Below are 16,303 nucleotides of genomic sequence, written 5' to 3' on the forward strand. Positions count from 1 at the left end.
TGTCATATCATCAATATAGCACTTTCAGCATCCTCTTCCAAATCAGTGACATCCAAACAACAACACGTTTAAATATCAATCAATACTAAGAAATATTCGTCAAACCATCCGGAATCCCCCACCCATGCGCATTACACGCCCTCCTATACGCCTGTACCGCCTCCCAAACGTTATAATCAAGATTGCAATCACTCGAAAGCCTCGCCGGCGCAGGATCCTGACTCATAAGCGCCAGTCGCACCTGCAATAACACACTCTCAATCGTAGCAGTCGGCAACCACCCTGTATTCGTAAGAAGCTCCATACACATCGCACCGCCGGCAGTGACATGTCCACCACCACCTTCTTGGAACGGCAGGAAACGGGGACGAATCACACGGACGAACGGCGGGGCCAGTGGGAATTGGGCTGGAAAGCGGAGTTCGAGAACGATGCTTTTTAGGTCCGCGTTTTTGAGGTCCTGGGCGAGTGGAAGGTCCGGGTCGAAGGAGTGCAGCTCGACGATCCATTGGTAGACGGTGTTGATTAGTTTGGGGTCGACATACCAGCCTAGCGCGCCGGGGTATTCTTTGTCTTGGATCTCGAGAGTTGTTTTGAGATGTTGTTGGAGGGTTTTGGTGGCGGTGGTTGTTGCGTATGTGGGGTGGCTGAGCATGGGGAGTGTTCTTTCGTCTAGGGTTCCGGGTAGGAAGTCTGTCGGGGGAATGACCTCAACAGGCTCTTCGTCCTCGACGTCAGATAGGAGGATCTCTAAATCCTCGTATAACGTAGCAACACTGGCGGTATCATCATCCTTGGTCGCTGTAATGTCAATCAAGGGGCTCTCAGGCTCATGCTCATTCTTCGTCCGGCGCCGCTTAGTCTTCTTTCCAGCGGCTTTAGGCGCCGCTCGCTTCGCAGGTGGTTTCTTTGAAGGTGGTTTGGGTGCAGGCTTCTCCTCGACAGATTGAAACTTTGGAGGTGGTTGCACCACCTTGGGCATTTGGAGCAACTGCTGTCCCCGTCCCCCGAGCCTCGAAGATGGCAAAGACAGAGTTTGCCCGGTGGGCCCGACGGCTGGAAGCGCTGGGTCCTGCTCGTAGACAACAGATGACCCAGGCGCTTTGGATCTGGGCGGAGCATCCTGGCACTGGACGAAGAGATATCGCGGCTGAATCCAGTCCACCTGGTTGACGACGTAGAATCTCCCTGAATACACAAACTTATTCGGCGCGTTGACGACTTCATTCAGCGAGAGAACCATTGAGATCTTCAATTTGCTCTGCGGCCAGTCGTTGTACGCGCCGTAGATATTCGAGCAGTAACCCGTGGAGGTGGTGAATTCTCGAGCCATGTAGACCCCATGGCCTTCGGATCGACCGTGCGCGACGTATTTGAAGTTGAAGCCCTCGCGCAGAATACTGTGCCAGTTACACAGGTCGCTGCCATGCCAGGTAAATATGGATGGATGTTTTGAATTAGCTGTGTGGTTTTTGACGGCGTTTTCAAACTTATGCTCTTTATCTGGAGCTCCTTGGATGAGTCGGAATTGGACATATCCATCCATGTCGGGGATGAGATGCTCGGGATTATAATCGCCATCAAGCATAATGAATGAGCGGTTTGATGCGACAATCCATCTCAGCACATCCAATGCTGCGGGTGAGATGAGGTCTTTCCACAAGGCAAGAGATCCTCCATCAGGAATCATGCTAAGATACTGAGTCATGGCGTCAACGCTGGGTAGGGTGTTTAGAAGTAATGGTATCACTCCCCGCTTCTCATTCTCGTCCAAGTTATCGAAGTTGGTATCATAGATCACAAACTTCACAGTTTGCACATTATCCTTGTTCCCTTTTTTCGAATCGCCTTTCTTTGGCCCCGAAACTAGATCGCCGTAGTTAATTGGAGACGAGAGTTGGATAAGTAGGTCGTCAATGGTCTGCACCCGACTATGCCACTGGCCTTGGCCAGTAGGCTTTGTGTTCACTTGGTAGTTGTAGGGGTAGATGCTGTTGGCGTTTGAATTGTAATTGTTTCCATTAGTATCCTTATGCTTTTCAAAATCCGTGATTGCAATCCAATCACCGACTTTAAGAGGAGGAATCTCGTCAGCACGTTCAAGACGAAGCACCAGATTAGCCGAATCCAGGTCCGCAGTATACAACGTTGGAGTGGGCCTGAGTTTCGCAACTGGCTGTTGATGGAGCTGGTTATAGTAGCGATTGTAATTGGGTTGTTCTATCCATCCGATCGCACCAGGGACCTTTATACCAAGACCAGTAGGGAAATCCTCGAGGCGACCGGCTTTTGCCCGGGAGTAGGCTAGACTGATGAGCAGATCGACGACATAGGGCTGCGAAAGGATCTCATATTCCAGACTGGGGCCCATTCCCAGCGCCATATACTGATACAAGCATAGACTGTTCGAACATACGTATGGTTTCAGGGCCTCGAAATCCGTGGAAACTCTGCAATGACAGACAAGGCAGAACTCGGTACACTTGACAAAGTGGCGAAGGGTAAACTGCATGGCAAGCAGCGGCAATGAGAGTTGGGACTGGCCACGGTTGCTATCAGCAACATGATCAGCTAACAGTAAGTCGGGTGTTGCGCTGCTCCAACTGTCCGGCTCGAAATACTCGTCCAACAGTTCGTCCCGGGAACTGGAAGGCTTGCCTTGGAACTGGTGAGCGTACAGCTCTGCTCCTGTCCATGAAAGGCCAAGTTTCAATCGGTAACTGATAATGGCCAGAAGTCGTTCGTTGAGCAAGGAATTGATTGCTTTATCGATGAACAAAGGTCTTATGCTGGGGCCCGAAGCACCACCCGAAGCACTAGACTCTGTAGGACCATCACCCTGTTGCTGTTCGGCGGCCTTACCTTGAAAGACCCGGATGGCATCCTCATGGCTGGGCTTATATGAAGTGCAAAGACCAACATACATCTGGAGCAAAGGCATTAGATTCCCTGCGTTGCGAAGAAGATCTTCCAAATCCCGGTACGCTGACGGATAACGAAGGAGTAACACCAAGTACTCTGACGGCTTGACATCCCAAGCCTGCATAGCATCCTCTGAAATTCCCAATTTGGAGACGCGGCAGGATACTGCAACAATAATAGAGCCGGTCGCAATACCGAGGTATCCCAATCTGAAGCCTGCACTCTTCACGACGCGAAGATCACGGCGGAGCATTGACCGTGCCTCTGCTTCCAGTTTCATCGGCGCTACGACATAAACTTCGCTAGTTGCTTCCCAATCCTCATCCTCATAGTCGTATTCAACCTCATCATCAGTGCCCACCTTCTCCAAACTGTCCGATAAGGAATCCTCTCCATATATGGCGCTCTCGACAACCTGGCTAACGGTAGTGAGCAGTTTCGTGATCGAAGCTCCCTCGAGCAGAGGCTGGACACCTTCTACAGCCGTTGTAATGCTCTTGGGAACGTCATCGGAGGTAGTGAAAACGAAGTAGCTATGTGATCGGGGGTAGTCGCTAGAGTCTAAGAGAATGTCAGCTATATCCCAGCTCAGTATGCTGCTATCACTCACCTGATGCGATGGCCTGAAACTCGATTTTGATATCCTCTGCACGATGGAAGAACCTGAATGCGATCGACCCATCGTTATCTCCCGCCTTGATGTTACTCAGATAGGGAAACTGTGCGATGGCTGCTTGGCTCAGATCACGCTGAAAGTCCTTGCGAGGCATATCGGTTCGACCTTGGATGCTGACACAGCGCTGCTAGCTGGTATTGGTGAGGATGGCTTGAGAAGCTTTTGATGGATGACAGAATCTTCACGCTCGACTTGAAGGTGTGTAGGTGAAATGTTGAGGTCATGAGGAGTTCAGGCGACGAGGCTTTATCTGCAGATTCCAAAGAAGCTCCCCGTTGCCCAAGCGTCATTCATTAACAAACAAAGCCTTCTTCAGGGTCATGAAGATGACCGTTTGTCCTTGTCCAAGGTGTTACACGATATTGAGCTGAGGAGAATTGAAGTTTTGTGCATGCAGCATGATATACCAGGTGTACAGGCTGCACACCCAGTAATGGTGATAGCAGATGCCTCTCCATTGAATGCAGCTTTATCGCTTCTAGAGTCAATTGAACCCCTCATTCTTGTGCATCCTTTGGTTGACGCAGGAGTCATCGGGCAACGCAGATCAAGCCGTACTCGTAACATGTCCCAATTGGGTAACTAGGGCTTGAAGCTAGGGCTAGAATACCCCGCTTCTCCAACCAACGCCAGGCAAGATGGCCGACATAATACCAACGCCACAGCTCGTGCAACCAGGAGCCTATACTTATGGCGACAATGGCTTGGCTCTCAATGGTGTCCCTCGAGCTTCCCTCGACGATCTGAAGTCGTTGGTTAGCTTGTACCCCACCAGCGCTCAAGACAGGACGACCATCAAGGCGTGGGTTATGGCTCAACTGGAACTGCACGGTATTCCGTTCAAGAAGTCTGAGAAAGCATTCGAGTTGAAGATGGCTCTTTGAGCGGCTGTGCAGGCTGGAAAGGTTTTATTTCTCTTTCCCTCTTCTGTCTCTTGCGGTATGGGAGCTAACTCGGTGTAAGTGCAACAGCCTACCACAGTCTACCGTAACCTTAGAGGAACAACTATCGCAGTAGTTTAAATAACGAGTTGATGTTTATAATGAAGACATCTTGAAGAGGTGAACCGAGACATTTTCCCGTCTGAAATCTCCCACGGAAGAAGCCTCATATGACCCAGACCTATTTTTGGCCAGGTATTTCCGAACCAATGTATATGGCCAACCAGAGAAGGAAAAGCAAAAGGACGCTTTGATTCTGAAGAGCTGTACTCCACAGCTTATAGAGACAGTGCGCAAGATACCGGGCCTCAAGATACGCGAACCGCAGGGACGAGAACCGTATCGTGGTGTTCCGACAGTCGTGGGTTGGAAAGAGAGCTTCGAACGTGCAATAGTCGACATTTTCGCAAGGATATTGGATCCTGACCAACCATTTGACGTTCCGACGTTGGAGGCAAGTTTCGCTATCCACCGATTCCTGGCGAAGTATTTCTTGGATGGACTGGGAGGCAAGCCCGACACAAAGAAGACACCAGAGCCTGTTGCACTTTATTCGTTTCTAGAAGAAAAGCGAGAGGCTCGAGCGATACTGGCATCTATTCCGGGACTTCATGTTCGCCATGCTGGGGACAGGCGATCTGAATACACTTTTGTTGGATGGGATATAAATAAGGTATCCGATGAAGTACGAGAGATCGAAGACGAGAAGGCACAGGAGGAGGCACAGGAGGCCAGGCAGGCTGCTCTTGAACGAGAGGAACGGAGGAAGTCTGGCGACGCACGGTCAAAGCTCACCATGAATACATGAGAGCGTACGCCACTCCCTCCGGTCCTCTCAAACCGGAACACCTCACAGGGTCCTATTTGGTTAAATCTGACCTTCTTGAGAATTATCGGAATCAACCGGGCCCTATGTTACTGGACGTGCTCCAGCAAAAGAATCCACATGGGACTACAGCCGCGTTCGATATGGGACTTCTTGAAGGGACAACGCTATTGGCTTTATCGACTGATTCACTCGAACCTCTACAGCAAAATATGGAAGTCAGCTCACATGACTCGGACTTGGACAGCGACTGGGGCGACTATGGGTCCTCGTATGGCAGGAAAAACGCAAAGCAAAGCAACCTTAGAAGGGGCAGCCGTTCAAACGTCATTTGGGAGAACCTCCAACGTCCAACCGGGTGTATATGCTGTGGGGTGGAAGAGAAAAGGGTGAGGGGGAGATCCAGTTGGACGATCTCGAACAATAGCCACACCGGTCACCTGGACTTCGACCCTTCAATGGCGACTGCCAACGGTGAATTGGTTTGCCCGGAGTACCTTGGTGAAAAAACGGCACAGTTATCGATCTACAGGCGCGCAGATGCGCCGTCTATGACTCCAGAGTATTGGCGAAACTTCTGTGAATATCGATACGATTACGAGTCGAGAGCACGGTGGGGCAGATGGTAATGTCTGAACCATTGTCGCTCTTGTGGCTGATCTTTGGAAGCATTATAAGTACTCGTAGATACATATCAAAAACCCTATTTTGTTGTCATAGAGCTCTTCGATTACACTGGCTATACTACCAAGCGCAGACCTCCATAGACTGAATCCATGCCTCCGTTCCTCGCGGAGGTATCAAGACCAAGCAACGGTTACGGCAATACATCGGAGCTCCGGTCGACTGTCAGCACCCTGCATAAGCGCGACGTATATCGGCTGGATAGCCAACCCACGTTTTCATCGAGACTTCTAGCGGGTCCAAATCCGGGAAATTCTCCACAGTCATCGTCGGACGGAATTAGGACGGAGTTAAGCCCGGATGGAGTATGATGCAATGCACATGTTCGAGTACGACCTAAGATATAAAAGGGGGCATAGTCTCAACTATAGCATCCATAATCAATCGATCTATCATCTACAATACTGCACAATGTCTCAACCCCTCCTCAGCCGCTACCGCCAACTCTCCCCGACGGCCTCCGTCCGGGTCTCCCCACTATGCCTCGGGGCTATGACCTTCGGCACTGCCAACAGCGAGCGCTACGGCGAATGCAGCAAAGAATCCGCTTTGGAAATCCTAGACTACTTCTACAGCCAAGGCGGCAACTTCATCGACACCGCCAACACTTACCGCGAAGAACAGTCGGAGATCTGGCTGGGCGAATGGCTCGCGTCGAGAAAGAACCGCGATGAGATGGTTATTGCGACAAAGTATACAACGGGGTACCAGAACCATCATAAGGGGAAGATTCAGGCGAATTATGGTGGGAATGGGACGAAGTCGATGCGTGTTTCGGTGGAGGATTCGCTGCGCAAGTTAAAGACGAATTATATTGATTTGTTTTATGTGCATTGGTGGGATTATACAGTTTCGATTCCTGAGGTGATGCATAGCCTCAATGATCTTGTGACGTCGGGCAAGGTGCTATATTTAGGTATTTCGGATGCTCCGGCGTGGGTGGTTTCGAAAGCCAACCAGTACGCTCGCGACCACGGTTTGCGCCAGTTCGTCGTGTACCAAGGAATGTGGAACGCTGCCATGCGTGACTTTGAACGGGACATCATTCCCATGTGCCGTGATGAGGGAATGGGTCTCTGCCCGTACGGTGTCCTGAACCAGGGTCATTTCCAGACTGAGGAAGGATTCAAGGAGCGCGAGAAGAAGAACGATGGACGAAACTTTATCCCTCTCTCCGAGCATGATCGGAATGTTTCTCGTATCTTGGAGGACGTGTCCAAGGCTAAGGGAGTCGAACTGCTTCAAGTTGCCCTGGCATACGTTTTTCAGAAAACACCGTATGTCTTCCCCATCGTCGGTGCTCGGAAGGTCGACCATATCCGTGGTGTTGCGCCGGCAGCTGGAATCTCGTTGTCAGAGGAAGAGGTGCAGAAGATCGAGTCCGCTTACTCGTTCGATCCCGGCTTCCCGCATACTTTCCTCAGTGGTACATTGTTCAGCGATGGGCCTCCTAAGGGTGCTTATGGCCCGGGCGATGTGTGGTTGACCAAAGCTCTCGGAACATTTGACTGGGTCGAGCCTTCGAAGCCGATTACATCGCAGAAATAAACATAAAATAGTTTGTATTGTAGATAGCTATTGAAGGAGAGGAGAGTCTTGTTTGAGCAATATACTATCCGTCACGAATGAAACCCATAATCCAGCAATAGCAATCACGCATCGTCAATTTGTATGACTTTTCTCGTTTGGGTATGCTTCAGTGCTTTCAATAATCGACACAATCAATCTCACTGCTCAAGGATTCCAGATCACTCCACGATTTTTCAGAATCACTTGGTGGTGTTTCAGGGTTTGTCGATGAGACTTCATAGTCAGGCGCTAATTCTTTGGATACCTCAGGCTCAGCCCACACTATATCATTTTGAACTGGTGGATCTGTAGAGCATTCATCTTCATGAACAGTCTCATCACTATCATCCACATTCTCCGCCTCAACGTCCTTCACAAACCTCATAGTGTCTTCGAGCTCAGAGATCTCAGACGAATGTAGCTCTATCACGCTCTTTAGCACGAACTTGTCAAGCTCCGGAATCTGTCCCAAGCATTCAAAGAACTCATCCCTCTTAAAACAATTTCTGTCGATTTTGAACGCAAACATTAGATTTCCCCTCAGATACGCAAGATACCAACTCGAGAGATCCATCCGTCCCTTAAAAATGGGAAGCACCTCCCTAGCAATAGCAAGGATCTGATAAATATCAACACAGCCTTCATGAAGCCGTATCTGTTGTTTCGCAAGCCATTCCAGCTCACCCAGTCCGTATGCGTCTGCCACACAGTAGACATGCATACTCCGCTTGTACTCTAGCTCTCGTCTCGCAGTTCCCTGAGACGGTAGAGATGGATCGGGGAGCGTTTGATACTGGCCGGTATAAAGCCAGTGGATTATGGTGTGGCCGATGTCTTCCTCGGCAATGTCCATATAAACATCTGAGGCGTCTTTGTACTTTTCAAAGTATCTCGAAAAAATCTCAAAACGTTTGAGGACTTGTCGAGGTACTGGATAGGCATTTCGTTTCTCCTTGAACTGGATGGTTATGAGTTCTGTCAAATAGGGACTGTTAACGTTAGCTGTTCGCTCTTGTATATCACCGTTTGGTGTTAGATGGCTGTTGGATATGGCGACTCACGAAATTCCTGGTTGGTCGTTAGCCATGTTGTTTGTTGCTTGACAGTTACCCATTACTTTCTGTGAGAATGATTGTTCGGCTGATGCCTGGCGAAAAATTGTGAAGGATGACTCACATGATATAAATGTGATGCCATCATCACCAAGAGTTCGAGATATTACCTCTGGATTTCTCTTTTCCCACAGATGCTCGAATAGTAATGTAGATTACAGTCCATCTTTTCACCACTTTATAGGCGGACTGGCTACCATGTTTTCGATTAAGAGATGTATACAATATATTGCAATGCGATAGCTAGTCCAAGATATATGAGAGTGCAATTGACTATCTGTGAATAAGCTAGACCTGAGACATATAGTCCAACAACAGCAATCTAGGTCTCTTCTCGGAGTTGTTCTAGTCCTACCAATAATCGACACGTTCCATCTCACCAGTTGGGCATAATTCGGTCCAGGGTTCTTCAGAATCACTTGATCCCTGACAGTCAGGTGCTAGTACTTCAGATCCCTCAGGATCAGACCACACTTCTTTAGTTGATGATCGTCCGGAGCATTCGACCTCATTGCCAGATTCGTCCTCATTGAAATACTCATACTGAGAGCCATCCTTGTTCTCGCGCAACAACTCTTTAGCAAATTTCTCCGACCTAATTTTTTGCTGGAGCATTGAGACAATACCATTCAGATTCAATACCAGTTGACGACCCCTCACAATCTGATTCTTTCACGGAGTGAGTCTGGGGTAATTCAGAGCGAGGCGGTGGCCCTTGAGGCTCAGTTGGCCTTTTTGAGCAGCCATCCTCCTCGACAACTTTATCCTTGTGTAAACCCTGCTTGGAAGCGCTCTCTAACATCCATTCAAGACCTGCGATTCGAAGCGAGAACAACGAAATGACGTTCTCCAACACAAACATGTCAAATTCCGGTACCTGTCCGAATACTTTGATCAACTCATTCTGGTGGAATAACATCTCCTTGGCTTTCACAGCAGACATCATTTTCTTCTTAAGATAGGTTTGATATGCAGCAGGCACACCGATGTCTTCATACTTGGGGAAGACCTCTCTCGCTATTGCCAGAATCCTCCCAGTATCTACCGCATCCTCGAGCATCTCTATTTGTCTCCTTGCGTGGGTCGCCAGGCCTAGAAGAGCATAATTGAGCGCTGCACAGTAAGCATGAACTGCAAGTCTATACCCATTCTCTCGCTTTGCTTTGCCCTGTAGAGACGGATTCTGAAGAACTTGATACTCTTCAGTATAGAGCCAGTGAACTACGGTGTGGCCTATATCCTCGTCGGCCCTGTTGAGTTTGATATTCTGATTACCTGTTCTCTTCTCCAGGGTTATAGCTGCCGTTGGGAATTGCTGCTCAAAGAGCTGCCGTGGGACCGTATAACGACGCCATCCCTCGCCAAACTTGAGAATCAGGGACTCTGATGTGTATGGACTACCAGGGTTAGCGCTATGCTCCAGTACATCTTTTCAGGGGACTCACGAGGTTTCCGGCTGGTTATTCTCTAAATCGCTGGGCATCGCTTCGTTCCTGCCATCTCTGTTACTCATTCTGACTTGCTCAAGAGGTTTTGTCGTGCTACTCAATATTTGTAGATGCTATGGCCTTGGCACTTGTGTGGCAGTTGTCTGTTATCTTCTGGATCGGAGAAATGGAGTATGGCTGCCTTGCGCTACTATATGATACAAACGTGACAACTCCAATTTATGTGTCGCCACTTTAATATAGTGTCCAGTCTGACGAAGGCAACAGTCAAACGTTAAACAGGCAACTTGAAAGCGAAGATAAAGATAGATACCATCTAAGAAATAACTATATATCTCAGGCCAATGCCGCTGGATGAGGAACTCGGGTGATTTTTGACTTCATTACTTCACGGAAATAAAACGATGATTTTTATTGAGGAGGCTATTGTGAGCTATATAAGATGTTGAACTGAGCAATTAACCAGCTGTAAAATAAGCTAGGTCTGAAGCGTATAATTGAATAACAGCAATCAAGTCAGTCGGCCTGTGCCCACACCTCAAATCGTTAGTTCAAATGACTTGGAAGATTGGGTATCTTCTCGTGTTGCCTTAATCTTTCCAATAATCCACACTCTCGATTTCACCAGTGAGTGATTCTAGTTCACTCCAGGGATCGTCACAATCACTTGATGATACCCGGTAGCCAGGACCTGATTCCTCAGGGTCAGACAGCACGATATTTGAATCGGTTGATGATCTTCCAGAGCAGTCGCCCTCATCATCAGAATCGTTCTCACTGTTAATGCCGTTCTCATCGTTGAAGGGGTCCCAACAGTAAGACTCGCCCTCATCGACAGACTTGCCTTCGCGTAGACACTCCCTAGCAAACTCCTCCATCCTAATCCGTTCCTTGAGCTCCGAGATTTCAATTTAAAAGAGCGCTGCCAAGTTCTCCATAGCGAACTTGTCAAACCGAGGTACCCCTCCCAACCTGCTGATAAACAAATTCAGTGTGGAACGTTCCCCATCGTTCTTGACAGCAGATGCTAGCCTCCTCACTAGACGCTCTTCATACCCTGCAGGCAAGTTATCTTCAAAAAAGACAACCACTTCTCTGGCTATACCCAAAACCTGCCCAACATCAATGGCATATTCATACATCCGCATCTTCTCTTCCGCAAGCGTATCCAGGCCGGGCATTCCGTACACACATGCCACACAGTAGACATGCACGCTCCATTTGTACTCCAGCTGTCGATCTATGTTTCCCTGTTCAGATTCATTCTGGAGCGTCTCATACTTACCAGTGTGAATCCAATGGATCACAGTGTGGGCAATGTCCTCCTCAGCCCTGAAGAGCCCACAGGCTGAGGAGGGGCTTTTTCCCTTCACAGAACTTTGATATCCTGGAAGGTCTTCAAGAAAATACTGAGGGACGCCGTAGCCATGTTTTTTCTCACGAAAATAGAGGGTTATGATTCGCTTTGAATAGGGGCTATCGCGTTTATCGCGAATAGCCGCGTTATTTGTTGCTAAACAGTTGCCCATTCAGTGACTTTCCAACGTACTGCATGTATTCCCCCTTCTCAAAAAAGTTCTGGTCTTTAGCGAAAGCAGCTGTCATCTTGCTCTCGAGATACTTGCAATACCAATTATCCTTGGGCATCTTACCGTATACCAAAACCGCTGTGCCCAGGATCTGATATATATTGACCGTGCCTCCAAAGTGTTCAATGTATCGTGTCGCCTTACAGGCTAGATCATGCATACCGAATGAAACTGCCACGCAGTAAACAATAACACTCCGCCTGTACTCCCTTTCGTGCCTTGGCTTTTCTCCTTTCACTTCAAGTGTCTGATACTCGCCAGTGTAGAGGTAATGAACCAAGGTATGAGCAATGTCCTCGATTTTCCAATTGAGCGATAGAGTCAATCCCATGTCAGTGTATATTAAAAGGTGGCTCAGTTGCTGATATTTCTCGACCAAGGGCTTCGGAACTGTGTAGTGTTTTCCATTCGGGCCAAACAGGAGTATTACTGGGTCACCCGTATAGGGCTTGTGATTCCTTAGTTAACATAGTAGTTTTATGGGGTGGATATTGGTTCTGGTCACTTGCGAGGCCGATGGCTGCTTATAATCAGGGACTCTGTCGCTGGCCACTTTGTGGCTCTGGTCACCTTGTTCCGTACCCTCGCTAGACATACTGCTGATTTCTTGATAGTCCATCACCTGTAGTGCTTGTAATGAGATTTAAGGAAATAAGAGCGGGAACGCAGCAGTCTAGCCATTGACAGCACGATGACGGCCTCTTCACATATTGGCAACTCCTTCATTCAGGTTTTTTGTACCTTGGAAGTATTTTCACACATAATCTTGCATTTGCAGCTCGATAATGCCAGATCTACTTTAGGGTATTCTGACGCAAGTACGTGTACAACAATAAGCGGAATCGCATTGTCGAACAGACTGTTGGGATTTGTCAGTTTCCTGAGCGTGAAATTGCCCAACCTCGAAAACTCCTAGTTAATAGGCCAATTTCCAGACAGTTGACTGGCGCTAGCGGCGTCGTTTCGTGGTCCGTATTCCTTGGAACACGTCTTCTTCCTCCTTGCCCGCACTGCTGCATTCCGATATCTTGCTGAAATATAACGACCCCGAGGCCCGTACCAAGAAGCGTCCAAACTCCGTTGGCTGGCAAAAGTACTCAATAAACTCATCGTTCTTGAATAATTCGCGGTCCTTCTCAAAAGCAGAAGCAATTTTGTGCGTAAGATAGCCCAAGTAGTCGCAGTTTGGATCCTTCGATATGATATTCCAGACTTCCAGACTTTCTGGGCGACTCCGATGGTCTGAAAGACATCGACTCCGTCTTCGAAACGCTCGATATATGTCTTCCGTAGAACCTCTAGGCTGGGGAGCTTGAGCTGTCTTGCCGCAACGTACGCTATCATGCTGCGCTCGTATTCCTTTTGACGTCCTCCCTTGTATGGGTCCCAGAGGGTCTGCGACCCCTCATTGTTTCTGGCTCAATCTGGGGGGCGGAATGTTGTGGGATTGGAGATGAACGAACAGAGAAGTCATAAAGTGAACTTCAATACAGCTGTACGGTAGATAAGCAGCAAGGGTGTTCATTCACCACGCAGAAACAACATCTACCTGCGACCTAAGTGCATTCTAGTGAAAGAATTTCGCGATCCAAAAGCATCTCTGCTACATGAGAAGTGGCTGATTGCAACGTTCATTTGACAGAGATAGGCTAGCTACACAAGTTCGCTGACTAGCACCACGCCAGGTACCCGAGCAATTCCATTAATCCCAACATCAAATCCTTCAAAACTCTCCCAAAATCCCGTTCACCTTCCTCTTCTTCCTAGAATCGTCGGAGAAGCTGCCACTTCGCTTCAAGGACACTCCGCCGGTCTTCCCGAAGCAATCAACCTCAAGTACTAGTGGAGACACAACAGGCTCAAGCTTGACATAAGGCTCGGATCCAACGGGCGTAGAAGCTGGGGAAATGGAGCATTGGGCGAGTCGGCGTTCCATGGCGGGCGACACTTCACGAACACTCTGTTCAGGGACACGCTGGAGTTTATCATCTCGTTCGGAAATCGACGTCTTCTTGCCATACAAAGATACCATGGTCTCCACCATAACCTTGTCCAATTCGCGATCCCCTCCAAAACAATCCAAAAACTCTGGCTTTTCAAAAATGGACTCGTCGGCATGGAAGGCCACTTCCAGTCTTGTTTCGATGTGGTCATAAAACCAAACATCCCAACACGGTACTTTGCTGTACACCGTTTTAGCCAAGTTGAGGATCTGATAAATATCGACCGAGTTCGCAAAGTGTTCCATATGTCCAAGGGCCATATCGCCTAGGCCAACCATTTCCAAATTGGAAGCGGCACAGTAAACCAAGACACTTCGCTTGTATTCCGTATGGCGCTTGTGCTCGGACTCCCGAAGAGTTTGATACTCTCCAGTATACAGGTAGTGAACAAGGGTGTGGCCAACATCCTCATCTATCTCAGTAAGCCAGATGATGCGATCCACCATGAAGTCTTGACGAGCTTCTAGCTCTGGTATCTCCTCAATAAGGCGTACGGGAACTGAGTAACTTTCCATACGTTTGCCGAACTTGAGCGTGACGAGTCCGTTTTCACTCTTGTAAGGTCTATCGAATTTTCGGTCATTAGTAAATTGATGGCTTCATGTCACGGCTTTCACTCACGAGAAAGTGGGTTGGGCATATTCAGTAACTTCATCATTTTTGAGTGCCAGAATCTGTCCATCGCTCACAGCACCTTTGCTAGCGTGGCTACCGGTGGCTTTGCTGCTTCTCATCATCCTTCCACACCTGTACGTGAGTGCGGTTCAGGAGAAAAGGATGTAGTAGAAGAGAAAAAAAAAAATGGAAGAAAGTAGATATATATCAAGAAAGAATGTATGGCTTTGTCGGGCAATACGCGATTCAGAGACAGCATCCCAGGAGTGAAACAACCAAGATTTCAGTTGATGGTTGAAGTGTTTCTTTCAACATTATTATTTACGTTGACTATTTCTTCTCTGGTAACGTATATATGTACAATGACAGCATCCCCAAAGACAAACAGCTCCAGCCCGACGAATCTCAGACATGACTAGGAATACTGTATTACCGCGTCCAACCAAAGGAATCCTATTGCCCTTCAATTGCGATCCTCCCAAAACCCCTGAAGGCCACCGTAGTACAGATCAAAAGACACAATCCAAGAGACAAGGCTTCTTTGTCGTAAAGCATCACTTGCGACGTCTCCTCTTAGCCAGATGCTTCTCACAAGGAGGTTCTTCAATGACATCCCTCTCCACTTCACCACGGCTTCTTAATTCCAACAATTTACGGGAATATGCCCGCTCCATAGTCTGGGCCAAGAACTTCCTAAGCCCCTGGTCAGACCCAACATACAGGTTAAAATAGTCCATAAACCAATCTGTCTTGAAGAGATCTGAATCTTCTCTGAACACACCCATTATCGTACCCTCGAGGTGCGAGGTGTACTTATCATCACATTTGAGTATGTGCCAACCCTCTAGGACTATATCTATAATTTGGAAGGGGTAGACTTCGCTGGCGAGGTCTATCACGCGCTTCAATGCTTCCACTAGCCCTTCGAAACCAAATTGCCTTGCAGAAGCATAGGTGTGCATGCTGCATTGTACTCCCCAGGGCCATCTGATCTTGGAAAAGACCCATACTCGTCAGTATATAGGTAATAGATCAATATATACCTGACATCCTCGTACACCCTCTCCAGCTCAATAAATCGGAATTGAAACCTCCCATGATGAAAGGTCTGTAGGCGCGGTAGTAAAGCCTTTTCAGATTCGACGACATATAGAGGGACGGCGTAACTATTTTCACCCATGTAGAGAATTACAGGATTCTCGGCGTATCCCCTTTGAAGATAAAGTTGTTAGTAGATTGTTAGCAGAGAGGTAGGATGAGACACTCACGATATATCTGATTCGTCGTCTTCAGTCACTTGATCAACATCATTGCCATAATCTCCATTATCATTTTTGGGCCACGGATGCTCAATTGACTCAATAACCCTGCCCCCTCCGACATTGTCGCTAGTAGCTTCTCCGCGTTTCATTGTTTTGGGCTTAATTTCGGCGAGGGTTTGTTCGGGAGAGATCTTAATTTTATAGCTGTTGTAGCTGTTTTGAAATGTAATCTATAACCAAAATCTGAGATGAGGAAGCCACATATTTATATAGGCTAATCTTACCCTCTAGCCATATATCACTGGAGAATAAGATGAATACTACAGCAAAATAAACAAGGGTTATCTACGCGTACGCTGGTTGACTATCCATATACGTATGTACTACTTTTCGAAGCAGGACACATTCGAATATATGCAAGTAGATGTATTTAGCCGAATCATTGTATATCAGGCTGAGTAGATAACATTTCCATTGTGGGATATCACGGCTGAATCATTTGTTCTAGCTCAATAAACGTGAACAATAGCCAATGGCGAACCAGCATGTTGTTGCTCAACGAAATACGCGCCAAGCCCTATCCCGGAACCATTTTGTAAACGCCATCTATCCAAATAAATTGTCATCCTGTCTGTCCACCCCCTTGAAGGCCTCTA

General features: G+C 47.9%; 9 protein-coding genes across 9 annotated transcripts; 3 read left to right on the top strand and 6 right to left on the bottom strand.

Annotated features, from left to right (window-relative positions):
• Positions 1-85: 85 nt before the first annotated feature.
• Positions 86-3,692, bottom strand: ASPGLDRAFT_70514 (putative ubiquitin conjugating enzyme; the record flags this gene model as incomplete). Its single annotated transcript, XM_022549492.1, has 2 exons — positions 86-3,483; positions 3,533-3,692. 2 exons carry the CDS (start codon positions 3,690-3,692, stop codon positions 86-88), a joined length of 3,558 nt encoding a protein of 1,185 aa, XP_022395529.1.
• Positions 3,693-4,236: 544 nt separating this feature from the next.
• On the top strand, positions 4,237-5,347 carry ASPGLDRAFT_62254 (uncharacterized protein; the record flags this gene model as incomplete). Its single annotated transcript, XM_022548520.1, has 2 exons — positions 4,237-4,429; positions 4,830-5,347. 2 exons carry the CDS (start codon positions 4,237-4,239, stop codon positions 5,345-5,347), a joined length of 711 nt encoding a protein of 236 aa, XP_022395530.1.
• A 311-nt stretch (positions 5,348-5,658) lies between these two features.
• Positions 5,659-6,028, top strand: ASPGLDRAFT_53267 (uncharacterized protein). Its single transcript, XM_022547932.1, has one exon. It carries the CDS (start codon positions 5,824-5,826, stop codon positions 5,992-5,994), a length of 171 nt encoding a protein of 56 aa, XP_022395531.1. The 5' UTR covers positions 5,659-5,823; the 3' UTR covers positions 5,995-6,028.
• A 388-nt stretch (positions 6,029-6,416) lies between these two features.
• ASPGLDRAFT_53268 (aldo/keto reductase) lies at positions 6,417-7,706 on the top strand. The gene has a single exon (XM_022547933.1). It carries the CDS (start codon positions 6,461-6,463, stop codon positions 7,595-7,597), a length of 1,137 nt encoding a protein of 378 aa, XP_022395532.1. The 5' UTR covers positions 6,417-6,460; the 3' UTR covers positions 7,598-7,706.
• Positions 7,707-7,754: 48 nt separating this feature from the next.
• Positions 7,755-8,705, bottom strand: ASPGLDRAFT_30332 (uncharacterized protein; the record flags this gene model as incomplete). The annotated part of the gene is made up of 2 exons (XM_022543935.1): positions 7,755-8,607; positions 8,680-8,705. The coding sequence occupies 2 exons, from the start codon at positions 8,703-8,705 to the stop codon at positions 7,755-7,757; spliced, it is 879 nt and encodes a 292-aa protein (XP_022395533.1).
• A 376-nt stretch (positions 8,706-9,081) lies between these two features.
• Positions 9,082-10,243, bottom strand: ASPGLDRAFT_40441 (uncharacterized protein; the record flags this gene model as incomplete). Its single annotated transcript, XM_022545220.1, has 3 exons — positions 9,082-9,305; positions 9,373-10,127; positions 10,176-10,243. The coding sequence occupies 3 exons, from the start codon at positions 10,241-10,243 to the stop codon at positions 9,082-9,084; spliced, it is 1,047 nt and encodes a 348-aa protein (XP_022395534.1).
• A 525-nt stretch (positions 10,244-10,768) lies between these two features.
• ASPGLDRAFT_30334 (uncharacterized protein) lies at positions 10,769-12,098 on the bottom strand (the record flags this gene model as incomplete). Its single annotated transcript, XM_022543936.1, has 4 exons — positions 10,769-11,057; positions 11,133-11,418; positions 11,464-11,654; positions 11,728-12,098. 4 exons carry the CDS (start codon positions 12,096-12,098, stop codon positions 10,769-10,771), a joined length of 1,137 nt encoding a protein of 378 aa, XP_022395535.1.
• Positions 12,099-13,490: 1,392 nt separating this feature from the next.
• ASPGLDRAFT_40443 (uncharacterized protein) lies at positions 13,491-14,504 on the bottom strand (the record flags this gene model as incomplete). Its single annotated transcript, XM_022545221.1, has 2 exons — positions 13,491-14,334; positions 14,392-14,504. 2 exons carry the CDS (start codon positions 14,502-14,504, stop codon positions 13,491-13,493), a joined length of 957 nt encoding a protein of 318 aa, XP_022395536.1.
• A 435-nt stretch (positions 14,505-14,939) lies between these two features.
• ASPGLDRAFT_30336 (uncharacterized protein) lies at positions 14,940-15,796 on the bottom strand (the record flags this gene model as incomplete). Its single annotated transcript, XM_022543937.1, has 3 exons — positions 14,940-15,324; positions 15,429-15,596; positions 15,654-15,796. 3 exons carry the CDS (start codon positions 15,794-15,796, stop codon positions 14,940-14,942), a joined length of 696 nt encoding a protein of 231 aa, XP_022395537.1.
• Between the last annotated feature and the right edge of the window lie 507 nt (positions 15,797-16,303).

The sequence above is a fragment of the Aspergillus glaucus genome (assembly GCF_001890805.1).
Source record: "Aspergillus glaucus CBS 516.65 unplaced genomic scaffold ASPGLscaffold_39, whole genome shotgun sequence".
Taxonomy (NCBI): domain Eukaryota; kingdom Fungi; phylum Ascomycota; class Eurotiomycetes; order Eurotiales; family Aspergillaceae; genus Aspergillus; species Aspergillus glaucus.